We start from the raw sequence: 15,051 nt of genomic DNA, 5'->3' as shown, positions 1-15,051 counted from the left end.
CATGGACTTTTGTCACTAAATTAGTTAATTATGGACTATATATAGTTAATTATCTTCTACTCTCCCTCCACTCTCATCATGTGACCTTCTCCCTGCCCCAGATAATGACCTAAGGGCCAGAAGGTTTTATTTGCACTGCAGAGACGGCAGTGATGCTAGAGCATCTGTGTCTAATGGAGAAAGGAGGTAGCATGGGAAAGCAGCTGTTTCAGACCATGTCGGTGGGCTAGCTCGGTACCAGGCCTGGTTACTAAGAGCCCATAGTGCCTGCTTTCTTGGCAGCAGCTGCTCTTGTGTTTGGCTAGCATGTGGCTGTACTGTATTGTAACGGAATCATGACCACTCATGAAACCTTTGGAGCCAGATCTGTGACACTCAAGGGGGATTGATTCTCCTAAAAGCAATTGACATTGTGAATTTTCTGCGAGGTCACCTCAGGGGAAGGGAGGAAAGAAGAAAGCTGAGACTACCCAAAGATCCTCTGGCTCCCTCAAAGAAGAGTGGCAGGACAGAGGCAGTATGTGTCTCAAGCACGAGTGCCTCAGTTTTGGGTCCACAGTGAATTGTGTGTGTAAAGTGCAAAGGCAGATAGTGCTGCTCCCACTGGGTGCGAGATCTGCCTTTTATGCTCACTGACTGCGTGGGTCACAGCAAACCATGCACACAGCTCTTTCTGTTCACCTGCCTTGTATTTCTGTGACTTCCCTGATCTTCTCATGGTTAGCATACTTTCTACTGGATAAAAACCCCTGCAGTTGGGAGGTTCTGTTATCCAGGACTGGTTCTTTTGCCCCACTGTACAGTGCAGAATCTCCAGGTATTTCAAGAGGCGATAAAAGTCAGTTTGGCCTTGTGACTTTTCGGGGATAGCATGACCTGCTGCACTTAGTTCCAGCAGGTTTTTGATGGCACAGTGGCGCTTCTGTCCCTTAAAAGCACTTCCAGCATGCAAGAGCCAGGTGTGTTAAAAAGGAGGAGCAGGAGGAGTCTGAGTTTTGGGGTTTTAAGCAAACTGAAGATTTTTCCTTTTTTTAGACGGGGGGTGATTGTCCTGGGCTGGCAGCATGCTCAGGCTAGGGAAGGGGAGACAGCTGCTATTGATTTCCTCATTGTCCCTCCTCTGGCTGGCACTCGAAGCTACAGCCAGCCTTCCTTAGCTGGATGGAAAATCATTTCTCTTGCAGAACTGTCCCGTTCTGAACTGTTTTTTGAACACTGTTAACCAGTGACCCTTTTTGCTCCAGGGGTGGCTACATTTCAGTGGTGGATGAAGTGACCTGTATATATCCCTTACCTTCCTCACAGCAGTGTTGTAAGGCTACATGTTTGCAAGGTGCTTTGAGATCATCTGGTGAAATTTTGTACATGAGAACATAAGAACGGCCACACTGAGTCAGACCAATGGTCCATCTAGCCCAGTATCCTGTCTTCCGGGAGTGACCAATGCCACATGCTTCAAAGGCATTTAACAGAGCAGGGCAATTATCACGTGATCCCCCTTGTCGTCAAGTCCTAGCATGTGGCAGTCAGAGGTTTAGGGATACTCAGAGCACAGGGTTGCCTCCCTGACCATCTTGGACAATAGCCGTTGGTGGACCTGTCCTCCATGAACTTATCTAATTTTTTTAATCCAATTATAGTTTTGGCCTTCACCACATCCTCTGGCAACAAGTTTCACAGGTTGACTGGGTGTTGTGTAAAGAAGTACTTCTTTATCTTTGTTTTTAGTCTGCTGCCTATTAATTTCTTTGGGTGAACATAAGAACGATCAGACCAAAGGTCCATCTAGCCCAGTGTTCTGTCTTCCAACAGTGGCCAATGCCAGGTGCCCCAGAGGGAATGAACAGAACAGGTGATCATCAAGTGATCCATCCCCTGTCGCCCATTCCCAGCTTCTGGCAAACAGAGGCCAGGGACACCATCCCTGCCCATCCAGGCTTGTAGCCACTGATGGACCTATCCAGGATGACCCCTGGTTCTTGTGTTATGTGAAGGAGTAAATAGCACTTTTTTATTCACTTTTGCCACAGCAATGCTGATTTTATAGACCTCTATTATATCTCCTCTTAGTCTTCCCTTTTCCAAGATGAATAATCTCAGTCTTTTTAATAGCTCCTTATATGGAAATTGTTCCATACCTGTAATCATTTTCGTTGCTTTTCTCTGTACCTTTTCCATTTCTGATGTATCCTTCTTTTTTTATGGGTAACCAGAACTGCACGCAGTATTCAAGGTGCCAGGGATTTATAAAGGGCATTTTTATGGTCTTACTATCTCTCTTTCCTAATGGTTCCTAATGTTCTGTTTGCTTTTTTGATTGCCACTGCACACTGAACAGATATTTTCAGAGAGCTATCCGCAATGACCCCAAGATTTCTTCCTTGATTTTTAACAGCTAGTTTAGACCTCATCATTTTGTATGCATAACTGGGATTATGTTTTCCAATGTGCGTTACTTTGCACTTATCAACGTTGAATTTCATCTGCCTTTTTTTCTGCCCAGTCACCCAGTTTAGTGAGATCCCTTTGTAACTGTTTGCAGTCAGCTTTGGACTTAACTATCTGGAGTAATTTTGTATCTTCTGCAAACTTTGCCCCTCACTGTTTGCACCTTTTTACCAGATCATTTACAGATTTGTTCAACAGCATTGGTCCCAATACAGATCCCTGAGGAAGAACGCTGTTTATCTTTCTCCATTCTGAAAATTGACTGTTTATTCATATCCTTTGTTTCCTGTCTTTTAACCAGTTACTGATCCGAGAGGACCTTCCCTCTTTTCCCATGACTGCTTAGTTTGCTTAAGAGCCTTTTGTGAGGGACCTTGTCAAAGATCTTCTGAAAGTCCAAGTACACTGTATCCACTGGATCACCCTTGTCCACATGTTTGACCCTGTCAAAGAATTCCGATAGATTGGTGTGGCGTGATTTCCCTGCACAAAAGCCATGTTGACTTTCCACAACAAATTGTGTTCATCTCTGTGTCTGATAATTCTGTTCTTTCCTGAGTTTTAACCAATTTGCCTGGTACTGAAATTAGCTTATTGGCCAGTAATTGCCGGGATCGTCTCTGGAGCTTTTTTAAAAAATTGGCATCACATTAACTATTCTCAAATCATCTGTTACAGAAGCTGATTTAAATGACAAGTTACATACCCCAGTTAATAGGTCTGCAGTTTCATATATGAGTTCCTTCTGAACTCTTGGGTGAATACCATCGAGTCCTGGTGACTTTTTATAGTTTAATTTATCAGTTTGTTCCAAAACTATCTCTATTGACTTCTCAATCTGAGACTGTTCCTCAGATTTGTCACCTAAAATGAATGGCTCCGGTGTGGGAATCTCCTTCACATCCTCTACAATGAAGACAGATGCAAACAATTCATACAGCTTCTCCGCCATTGCGTTGTCTTCCTTGAGTGCACCTTTAGCATCTTGATTGTCCAGTAACCCCACTGATTGTTTAGAAGCCTTCCTGCTTCTGATGTACTTTAAATATTTTTGCTGTTAATTTGAGTCTGTTGCTAGTTGCTCCTCAAATTCTTTCTCAGACTGTGTAATTATACTTTTACCCTTGACTTGCCAGAGTTTATGCCTCTTTCTATTTTCTTGAAGAAGATTTGACTTCCAATATTTTTGCTTGTAGCCAGTTCTTTTACTCTGTTTAGCCATGGTGGCCTTTTTTGGTCCCCTTACTGCTCAAGGTGTAGAAGCATAATAATATTGAACAGGACCTGGAAGTGGGCGTGGAAAGAACATAGGAGGAATCTTTGGGTAGCAGGTGTACTCTCTTACAGGAATGTGAAATCTGGATTGGAACTTTTGCTTGAAGGAGGGTAAATTTTGAGTATGATAGGAAATCCAGCACTTCTTTCCTGAGATGAGAGGAGAGAAATCTTGTTGCTGCAGGGTAACCCCTGAGTTTGCTACTTTCCCGTTGGCAGCTTTTTACAAATGCTAGTGCAGATCTTAGATGGTAATTTAATTATGAGAAGGGATTACATGTCACTTAAAAGCCTTTCCCAGTAAGTATCAGAAGGACCTTTTCGGATACATGTTTCCTGACTGACCAAGTGATTTAATAATCTAATAGTGATTGGATGGGAACTGTTCAGGAGCCATTAATATATGTTTTCAAACTCCACTTTGTTAAAAGTTTAACCATATTTAACCGGAGACATGAGATTTTATTAGAGAATAAATAATTGCAGTTGATGTTTGCACCCTCTCAGTTGTGGAATATTTTGATGTTTCCTAGGCAACAGTAAATGCCCGCCCCCAGCGCATCCTCGACAGCTCCTCCCTCACACAGTCTGCCCCAGCCAGCCCTACCAACAAGGGCATGCACATCCACCAAGTGGGGTAAGTAGCCTCCTAAATGTTGTTACCTTGCCAGTTACAGCTGAGTGGATTTGGGCACTCGTTCCCCACCACAAGCCATTCGGCCACCCCAGTTAACTGAGACACAGATGGGAAACTTGCAGAACTCTCAGCAGCTTTCTGTCTGGTCTTCCTCTAAACATTGGTAAAGAAGGAATCCCTGTAAGAAGCTGGGGATTTTCCTCTGGCATCCTCATCAGGATGAGGAATGGCCTGGCACACTGACTGCAGGTAAGTGGAGAGAGTAGGACAAATACTCCTACTTTCATCCCTCACTGGTGTCATCTGAGGTAGATGGGACCTACATTTCCCTATAGAACTGATCTGTCTGCTCTCCACTTTGAAATGGTGAGGATCAACAGCAGAGGCTGTGTCTAAAGTGATCCAGGGCAAGAATGACATAGGCAAGTGGGCTTTCGAAATGAGCTTCTGTTGTGGTTATTCCCAACTCCAGCCTCTCTCCCAGTGGAAAACAACAACTGGCCATTTGGACTTCACACCCTTGCAAACATCATGCCAGAAAACCTCAGAGCGGAAAGGGGACACAAACACGTAAAGATTCTGTAGCCATGTGTTTGTTAACCTGATGTTCTCCCTGTTCGATGGTGCTATCTCTGCCTTATACTCTGCAGCGTTGTCATGAGCTGACATGATCCCTGAACTCCTTGGTGAGCTAGAATTACTGTTAACATGTCTTGAGTAAGACGCCATACCTATGTTCATATGAATCATTGTGATCATGGCAACCTCAGTGTTCCCCGGTGAGCATAGCTGTTTAAATCTCTAGACCTGAATTTAGGTTTGGCACAGCAGCCAAGACTCATTTTATTTTGGAGGGAGATGGCATGAAGTATAAAGCCTAAAAAACAAAAGAACAAATCTGTACCTTTTAAAATTAAAAAAAATTGCAAGGAACGATGCAGAGGTGGCACAGTTAATGATTTTGAGGGCATGCCCTTCTCCAGCACCCAGGTTTATACTCTAACCTTAGTCTTCTCCCAATAGATGGATTTTCCACCTTCCTTACTTTGTAGGAAACTGGTCCTTTCTCAGGGGTGGAAGCCATTATTTGGTTGTATTCTACCCCGGAAAAGCCTGAATTTCATTGGATGTTCATCAGCTTGGTCAGAAAGTGAGGGTGAGTCCTGTGTTCATCCCTGTGTTCTTTCCCAAAACTAGAGGGTCCCCTCCAACTACCAGCACAAGCATCTCCAGCCTGACAAACGACGTGACAAAACCACCAGTCAGCCGGGACCTCCCATCTGTAAGACCTTCAAATGTAGGCAGTCTTGGGGTCCAGTACACCCCCCACTCCCACCAGTTCCCCAGGACGAGGAAAATGTTTGACAAAGGGCCAGATCAGGTAAAATGGATCTTTCTACTAGCCATGACCCCTCTACCTTGTGTACTTTTTATCACATGTCCTGTTCTTTGCTCTCCTACTTTCTAAATATCCTCCTTTGCTTTTTGCAGCTGCCACTGACTCCAGTTTAGTTTCCTCTAATCCTGCCAACATCAATAAAGTAAAAAATGAAATTGATTATTGTTCTTCGTCTCCAGGATAAATGTCACTTTGTGGCTCTTGTTGTGACATTACTAGCTGCTGCTGCTTCAGAGAAGTGTTTAACTGGAAAAGGTTATTGTCCTGTAAACATTCAGTTACTTTACATAAATTGAGGCTGCTACCTCACCTTAATGAACAAAGTTTCAGAGAAATTCTCAGAGGCCAGGAGTCAGTCACTCTCCTTTACTGCAGGAGAGAATGTCAGATCCTTTCAACAAGCACTTTTAGTGTTGATGGGCCCCACAGGAGCAGCCCTTGTCACACAGTTGTAGGTCATGGTGCACTCAGATCTTTATAATCCCTCTACTCCTGTAAGAATATGCATGTGTTCTACATCAAGTCCATCCAAATAGAAAGAACAACAGTCCATACTGTCTGCAGTGGAGAAGCACACAGGTCAGAAGCATCTAGTGTTTTCATTGTTCAGTGCCAAAAGGGTTCATTGGGTTGATGCTCGAACAATACTTGGTCCTTATTTAGCACTTTTCAAGGCGAGCAGGTGTAATTATCCCTACTTCACTAACGGAGAACCCGACACACACAGGTGGTGACTTGTTCTGCATCAGTGGCAGGAGCAGGGAATGCAGCCCATGGGAACCCAGTGGAACTCCTGCCTCCATCCCAGGTCCATTTGACCAGAGCTGCCACCTCTGGGAGAGGTTGCAGGAGTGTTTTAGTGTCTGACTGCAGAAGGAAGCCCAGTGAGTAAGAGCTGGGGTCAGTGAGGGATTTACATATTGCCAGGACTGGCTAGAGCCAGGCAGGTGCTGGGCATGTTTTCACACGTCATTTCACAAAGCCAATTCATTTTACTCTAAACTTGGATCTCTAGCCCTTGGAGGCTCTTTCGCAGAGGCTGCCAAACTGTACCACATGTGAGAAAAATGGAGGAAGCAGCTTCATTGGGGAAGGAGAAGAGCCCCACTCACTGGTGTGTGTAGAAAGTGTCACGTGGTCAGACCTGGAGACTGAATTCCTCTCTGCACTGAATGCAACCCAGTCAGCAGCATTACAGCTTCCATGCCCTAGCAGGACCAAGCACCTCAGGAAGGAAAGGGGAATTCAGCCTCCATGGCTTGTTCAGTCCTTGGCCTCTCTGCCAAGACTGCCAACTGTAATGATGCTCTCTGTGGTGTGGACAGCTGGCTACTAGGAATTGGAGTGGCCCCCAACAATTCACTTCCCATAAGCCACTGCACAGCAGTCCGATGGTAATGCCTTTGGCACACTACCAGGCAGGAGGGACCAGATTCAAGTCAGCAGATTAGAGCTGAGACTCACTGTATCCCATTACGAAGCCACCTCAGCCATCCAGTCCCAAAGACAGGCACATCTTTAATGAGCTGGATGAGGTTTGAGAGGGGCCTTTCCCTCCTTCTTCTATATGCCTTTTCACCCTTTGTATGCCTGTATGTATGCTGGCCCCTGTTCTGAGATTTGGGCCAATAGTTTTTTCTTGAATCATTTTCCCTATCCCCAATTGTGCCCTATGTTAGACTCCAGATAGGCCATGGAAAGGAGCCAGTGCTATTACTTCATACTTACAAAATAGCCGTGCCCAGAGGCCCTAATCATTACTGGAGCCCATGCTATGTCCTGTGTAGTGTCTCAGTGCTCTCCCTGAGGAGCTAACAGACGAGCTGTTCTTCCAAACTGTGGTGTGCACAATCTCGTATCTCGGCAGCGCCTTTCAGCATCTATCTGCTCAATTTCTCTACGCGGTTGAAATCGGCCTGTGATATTAGTTGTGTGTGGGCTCTGGGAAGAGAGCCAGCACTTTGAATGCGGGGTGCACAGCATCACTAACAGAAAATGTTTACTTCTGTGTTCTCTTTCTGGGCAGACCACTGATGATGCAGATGATGCTGTTGGACACAAAATCTTCATTTCGGCCACCATGCAGACAGGATTTTGTGACTGGAGCGCAAAATATTTTGCTCAACCAGTCATGAAGGTAATATTCTCCTTCCATTCGTGTTTCTTGAATCACAGCCCTGGGATACTGACCCCCTGGAAATGTGGGTGCAATGTGCTCTCCCTTCCCTTGTCATTCCTTTTCTGTTCATCCTATGGAATGAGAGCGTTGCTCTCACACCACCCTCCCTGCTTCTTTTTTGATCCACATAACCACCTTGCTTGTAAAATGTGGGCAGAGGAACAGAGAGACGATCAGAGGACGGAAGGATTTAGTAGAATGTTACCAGAGAAAGGGCCCCACAGTATGAAGTAAAAGCTTTGCCAAGCCCATGTGAGTAGGAGTGTCGGTATGTTGGGAGGGTCTGCTTGTTGGTGCCACTGGTCCAGTCAGCTGAGCAGCATTGCCTTACTGTGAAGATTAAGCATGGCTGCAGCTTCCAAAGCATTGTATTATCCATCAATAACTGACATGCTGATGCTGTGACTGAATTGTTACGCATCGCACAGTGGCAGTTAGGTGCTCCAGTTACATCCAGCACGAGAAGCACAAGTTACATACACAACTCAGAGTAACAAACAAAAATTCAGTCTCCCACTAAACCAAGTAACTCGGCCATGGACTAAATTCTGCAGCACTGATGCCCCAACAGCGAGGACAGATTCTAAAGCAGGGGAGGGGGGGCCCAGCCCCTGGTCGTGGGGCTTTCAGCCAAAGGAGCTTGACAACAGATGTCTCCTAGATTATGAGGGCTTGTTTCAAAGCAGCAGAGTCCATGTCATATGAAGTATTTTGTGTGTTTTTCCCATAACTTTCCTTACTAGTTACCTGAGATATTTGTGTTCAGAAGGGGGGTTTCTCCCTCCCCACTCATCGCCGCCTTCTTGCTTAATTCTATAGCAAAGTTATAATGCTGAATTGCCACGTTGCGATCATTTCCATAACAGATACATGTCGTAAGCAGAGGAGTGACGTTGTTATGCTGGAGTTAACACTTCCCTAGCACTAGGTGTACCTTGCAAATGTTAACTGATCCTCACAAACATGCAGGATGAAAGTCCCTCTTTAAAAGCAAGTTTTGTTTTGTGTGCGCTTGTGACAACAAATGATCTTGCTCTGAGCCAGGCAGCACTGGGGTGTATTCAGGTTAACTTTCCTGGGAAAATGCTGGAGATTAATCATTCTTCCTTGCCAGCCCAGAGAACAAGAACAATGAAAACAACTTGTTTGTTATAATAAATGTCACTCTTCTTTTGCTGTGTAATGAAGCCCCTGTATTCCAACAGCAAGGGCAAAGACAGGACTTTCTGCCACCTTTGCATTTAGATTTCTTGCTGTGCTGATGCTAAAACAAGCGGAGGAAATAGTTGAGAATGCTGCCTTAAATGAAGATTTAATCCCAGTGTCAGCAGAGCATGTCCTCCACTCCGAGTTAGATTTGACCCTGCTTACTTGAGTGCAGCTTGAGAGCTGTGACCTACTCAGAGGCATCTTGTAAAATCTCCTTTATCTCAGAAAAGGGGGATTGACAGCAACTAAGGATCTGAAATAGTTCCCAGGAAAAACTCCCACCGCCTTGGTTACTTAAAAGAAATTACAATTACAGCAAGGAAAGAGGGTGGCAGTGGAATATATTGTGATGATGAATCTCCTTTGAGATACACGGGCAGGAGACAGACAGACAGGACTTTGTGTGTGGGTAGGTGAGGATGTGGGGACAGGGTGAGGAGTTGTGGCTGCAGAAGGGGCGATAAATTAGAATGGGTGGTTGGCAAGCCTCAAATTGTTTGCTTGGGAAAATCAGTATTTACTTAGTCCTTGAGTATGGAGGGGAGATGGCTAATGCTGTTCTCAGGGCAGATTAACTTTGTGTTTCCAAAGACACGTCATGCGGGGGTTTGGATCTGACAGCACATGGGGAAAGAAATGTGTGCTGCCAGGACTGCCAATGCGTGGATTCTGGGGAATTCCTGGAACACAAGGTTGCAGATGTTTATGGGAGAGGAAGGACATAGGAAGTGCTGGCTACAGACTGATTCAGGCACAAAGAGGTAGCCTGTGTTGGCATCATGTTTTGCCCAATCTGTGGCATCTAAGTACTGACTTTTAAGAGGTTGTGATTTACCAGACACTGTGGTAATTCACTTGCGTGGAAATGATCTGCCCCTTATCCCTGCTGTACACCTCAGACAATGTATGAGAGCAGATTTGGACAGTATCAGAGACTTATGTCCAGAGGCTGTTATAGTTTTCTCTTATTTGGCCGAGCATCTGAATAATTGCCACAGCGACAATATGAAAGCTATTAATGTGTGTCCAAAGAACATTAATTGGGAGAGGGGAGTGTTCATGGCTGACCAAAAAATGTGTGCGGGATGGCATAGAAACATTTTGAGCTCTGACACCTCTACATCTGTTGGTAGGGCCCTACAGAATTCACAGCGAGGAAAAATGTCACGGACCATGAAATCTGGTCTTTTGTGTGCTTTTACCCTATACTGTACCCTATATATACTCATGGGGGAGACCAGTGTTTCTCAGATTGGGGGTTCTGACCCAAAAGAGTTGCAGTGGGGTTGCAAGGTTATTTTAGTTGGGTGTCACAGTATTGCCACCCTTATTTCTGCGCTGTTGCCTTCATAGCTGGGTGGCCAGAGAGTGGCGGCTGCTGACTGAGGGCCCAGCTCCGCAGGCTGCAGCGCAGAAGTAAGGGTGACAATACCATACCATGCCATCCTTACTTCTGCACCGCTGCTGCTGGCAGTGGCTCTGCCTTCAGAGCTGGGCTTCTGGCCAGCAGCCACCACTCTCCAGCTGCCCAGCACAGCTCAGAGGCAGCACCGCTGCCAGCAGCAGCACAGAAATAAGGGTAGCAGTACCACAACTCCTCCTTACAATAACCTTGCGGACCCCCTCCCCCACAACTCCACTTTGGGTCCGGACTCCTACAATTACAACACTGTGAAATTTCAGATTGAAATAGCTGAAATCATGACATTTACGATTTTTTAAATCCTATAACCATGAAATTGACCAAAATGGACTGTGAATTTGGTAGAGCCATATCTATTGGTTAGGTCTCAGAGGATCTTTCAAGCATTAAGCTGTCAGTATTTTGGAGCAGAAACCTTGTCTGTGATTTCTCTCACCAGCCTGACACAAACTCCAGCCTCCAGCCATTGTGGAACATAACCAGGAACACCATTCCACTGTAACATAATTGTCCTTTGCTCTAGGCACCAGATGTGAATCGGTTTGTAAGAGGGAAGAAGTAATGGCAGTAGAAATATTTGTATGCCAGGGAGTGAAGATTTCAGGGAGATGCGTTCCCTGCTTCTGGTCGAGGGCTCCTGGATACAGTAGTGAGGAGGGAGCCAGGATGGATGGGGGAATGCAGTGAGCAGGTCAAGAGCATGGGTGGGGAGGTAGGCCAAAGCAGGACAGGTGGGGCCCAGGTAATGGGAGTGTAGGGGAGTAGTGCAGACTGGCTGGCTGGCTCAGTATGCAAATTCCAGGACATAATATGCATAGCTGTCTAAATGATTACCAACTCCTCCCAACAGCATATGTTTCCTGTTCAAAAAAATGGGAAATTCAGTAGCAAACATATGTTAGTACAGATTTATGGCTGCTTGCTGGTACATAGTCCCCTTGCTGGTACGTAGTACCCTTGCAGACAAGTTTGAGCAGAACTCAGACTTCTGAAAACTAGGAAATGCACAGGTAAGGTTGCACCTTAACTCTGCTCTCTTTCCGCAGTGCCCCTGCGTTCTTGTTAACACATATACCTTTGCTTTGCCAGTCCCACCGTGGCTGAAATGTACGAGCTCTGCACCTCCTTTTACAGCCCATTCACTCTCACCCACAGGATTCCATCTAATGCAATTAAAGGACAAGGTGTTGGGGGGAGTTTGGCAATTCCTCATTCCCTCTCTTCCCTGGAGCTGGGCGAAGCCCCTGGGAATTATTTGTAGACACTCTAATGCAGTCAGGGTGTTAGGTGTCCCACGCTAATTGGTGGAGACAGAAGCTGGGCCTGCATGGTAAAGGGTTAGTTGTGATAGGATATGTGGGTTACTTTGAGATATGTGACAGAGCTGTGACTGTGATATGAGAGGATCTATGTTTTGCACCCTCCAATGTGTGTGAGCAAGGGAAGGGAGCGACATGTGTACCTGCACAATGCAGTGTGCAGAATTGTGTATATTACATGAAGAGCAGAGCACCAGGGTTTAGTAGAAAGGGAATTGTCAGTAGCAAGCTGGGATAGGAGAGCAATTTAAGCATTTATTACCTGCGTGCACTCCAGGTAACGCGAGCATGGTCAGTGTCAGGTGTAGCTGCACTGATTGGCAGAGGCAATAGTTAGCTCTGCTTGGTAACTGTATGTGTGAGCTCTGTGGATTATTTTGCGGTGTATAACAGAGCTGTGATTGTGATATGAGGGGGTCTATGTTTTGCATCCTCGTGTGTGAGAGCAAAGGGAAGAGGTGCATGTGTACCTTCAGTATGCGTCATTTCTGTGTAGGTTGTGTCAGTAGCAGGGCACAGGACTTTTATTACCAAGGATATTATCAGCAGTGAGGTGGCATATTAGAGCATTCTAACATGTTAAAGCTGATTAAGTGAAAGTGTAGTTGAGATGGTATCCTGAGGGTAAGTGTGAGGGATTTGTAAAAGGTTGTGAAATGTTTCGTAAATTGTAATGTGTGGTATTCTTTCTGGGGAGCTAGGTGTGTGTGTGTGTGTGTGTGTGTGTGTGTGTGTGTGTATGTGTGTGTACACACCAGGATCTGGAAGCTCCTGAAACTTGTTGCCAAGGATCACTGTGAGTATGTATGTATTAATCCATTGCTCAAAGAGGGTAGAGGGAAGATGTCATGAGCAACCTTTGCAGTTGTTTTGTCCTTTTTGTCTTTTAATTGTGTTAAATGAAATCCTGTGGGTGAGAGTGAACAGGTTGTAAAAGGAGGTGCAGAGCTTGTACATTTCAGCAGCTGTGGGGTAGAAGAGTAACGTGTGTGTGTGTTAAGAGGTGTATTGGGGGATTGCTGAAGAAGAGCAGAGTTAAGGTTGCATGGAAGATCTTATCTGTGCATTTCTTACTTTTCAGAAGTTTGTTTTGCTCAACTCAGTGTTCTGCAGGGGAACAGCATACCACCACGCAACCATACCTCTTAATTACTTTGTTTTTTTGCCATTGAATTACAGTGCGTGTCTGTCACACAAACCAATAATATGATGGTGCTCTAACAGGAAAGGAGTCGGAGGAATATTGCTGGGTGCATACTTATATAAATATCTACTGGTTATTTACGTTTTTCGAGTAGATGAAAAAATTATATTTCACATGTAGGAAATTCCTCCCATCCTAAGCAGTAACAATGAGGCATCCATTACTGCTCATTCTTGAAGCACATGGTTTGTTTTGTTTTTTAAATATCAGTATAGGGTAACAGTGTGAGCTAATTGGCTGTGTGTCTGTATTTTATGAAACTAGTTACACTGTAGGCAGGTTTTCAAGTATCTTAAATTTTTTTTTATGTGACTCACTAAGAGGAAATAAAATCATTGGTTCAGTGCTTCATCAGCTCTACTGCTAGTGTAAGTAATTTTCTCTTGACAACAGCAGCAGCAAAGCCAGTAATATATTGGGAAATATTTCTGACCTATGGGATTTAGTTGCCAGATTAAAATTCAAGCTTTTGGGCTTTATACAAAAATTGGCTGTGGTCAGGATGAGTTTCAGCGTTTCATTTCTAAGTGCAGAAAATGGTAAGTAAGTTTATAAAGGGAAAGAGAGAGAGAGAGAGAGAGAGAGAATTGGGGCTGATAGTGCCATTTAAAAATGGGTAGTGTTTTGTCTCTCAATGCTTATTAAAAACATTTGTCTATTTTCTAGGATCATTGCTCACAAGAGTGGTTCTTATTAATATAATAAATCACTGTAGACAGCCAGTCAAAAAGCAGCATTGGCTTGTGTATGGGGAGTGATTATTTGAGCTTGAGTACTTCACATGCATGAAACAAAATTATTTTTCTTTTTTTTTTTTCTTTTTTTTTTTTAGAAAAAGGAGAATGTGAAGCTCTGTGAATACTAATTTGATATAAGGGGAAATGAGGTGAGAGTCAATCAAGTGAATACCACAGAGCCTCTTTCTGCATCCATTAGGCCCAAATAATTTGTTGGGTGTTTTTCCCTAAAAATTGGGGTATTCTGAGAACCGCAAAAGAACTGTGTTCATAAACAGAATTTGTACCTGGTTATTTCATCAGTCCCATGGTTCCATCCTTTTTCCAACATGATAGAAAGAGTGATAGTATTTGTGATAGTGAGAGTTCTATAATGGTTTCCATTCTAACCCCCTGTTTTCAGGGATTCATTTTCATCATTCAGGATTAAGTTTTCTGGGCTTAGTATCTGACTAGAGATGATTGGGTGTGGGGGAAGGGCACTGAGCAAAATCAGTTCTTTTCTCTTAATACAAGGAGGCAGGTAGGGAGGGAAAGAATCAGTTCCTCATTCTTTCTGAAAAATATTTTTGCAAGGGGCTCGAACAGCTCAAGGACCAAAATGGCTGGCGGTAGAAGGATGTGTTTTGGACTATGACTGCTCGCTGAGGAGAAATGCCTTGGAGTGTTCAGGTTTTGATTTGACGAAGTTCTGAGCATTTGAAGGTTGCATCTTCAAGTACCCAGTAAACTTTAGCAATAGCACAAAACTTGTAGTGCCCATAGCTACAGGAGGCAGCAGTGGGTGTTCAGACATAGCTAACGCACCTACTCTGTGAAATAGTTACCACGCGTGAGTGGTGGATGAGGGAAAGACTCTGCAGGAGGAGCTTTTGGCTGTCTCCTTAGTCATCTTGTAAGGTGTGCAGTGAATGAGCAGTGCAGAGCTTCACGGGAGGTTTGTTCACTGTGAATCTTCTAGGGTAAAAACTGCACACCTCCTCCGATGCACAGGAGAGGCGCTCCATTGTGTACATCTCATGAGGCACACACGGCAGGCTGTTCCAGTGGTGTGGAGCCACATAGTTTGAGAGCATTGAATGCTTTCATAAAATAAAAAAAAGAGCCTGGAAAATCTCTCTTTGAGAGCTTTTAGGTTGCTTGGTTAAGCACTCAGAAGTCAGAATATGTTAATGTTAAGGTTGGATGCACAACCTTAACTCTTCCTCTGTGTGCATATTA

At 44.5% G+C, this 15,051-nt stretch overlaps 1 protein-coding gene across 3 annotated transcripts in view; it reads left to right on the top strand.

Moving 5' to 3' along the window:
- Positions 1-15,051, top strand: part of RPTOR (regulatory associated protein of MTOR complex 1) — a 296,305-nt gene that overhangs the window by 233,107 nt on the left and 48,147 nt on the right. For all 3 annotated transcript variants that reach the window (XM_050920753.1, XM_050920752.1, XM_050920751.1), the window contains 3 exons: positions 4,257-4,360; positions 5,558-5,741; positions 7,786-7,896. In XM_050920753.1, the coding sequence (XP_050776710.1) occupies positions 4,257-4,360; positions 5,558-5,741; positions 7,786-7,896 (399 nt within the window). The remainder of the gene's footprint in view (positions 1-4,256; positions 4,361-5,557; positions 5,742-7,785; positions 7,897-15,051) is intronic.

The sequence above is a fragment of the Gopherus flavomarginatus genome, chromosome 12, assembly GCF_025201925.1.
Source record: "Gopherus flavomarginatus isolate rGopFla2 chromosome 12, rGopFla2.mat.asm, whole genome shotgun sequence".
NCBI lineage: Eukaryota > Metazoa > Chordata > Testudines > Testudinidae > Gopherus > Gopherus flavomarginatus.
This window is presented reverse-complemented; position numbering and strand designations above follow the sequence as displayed.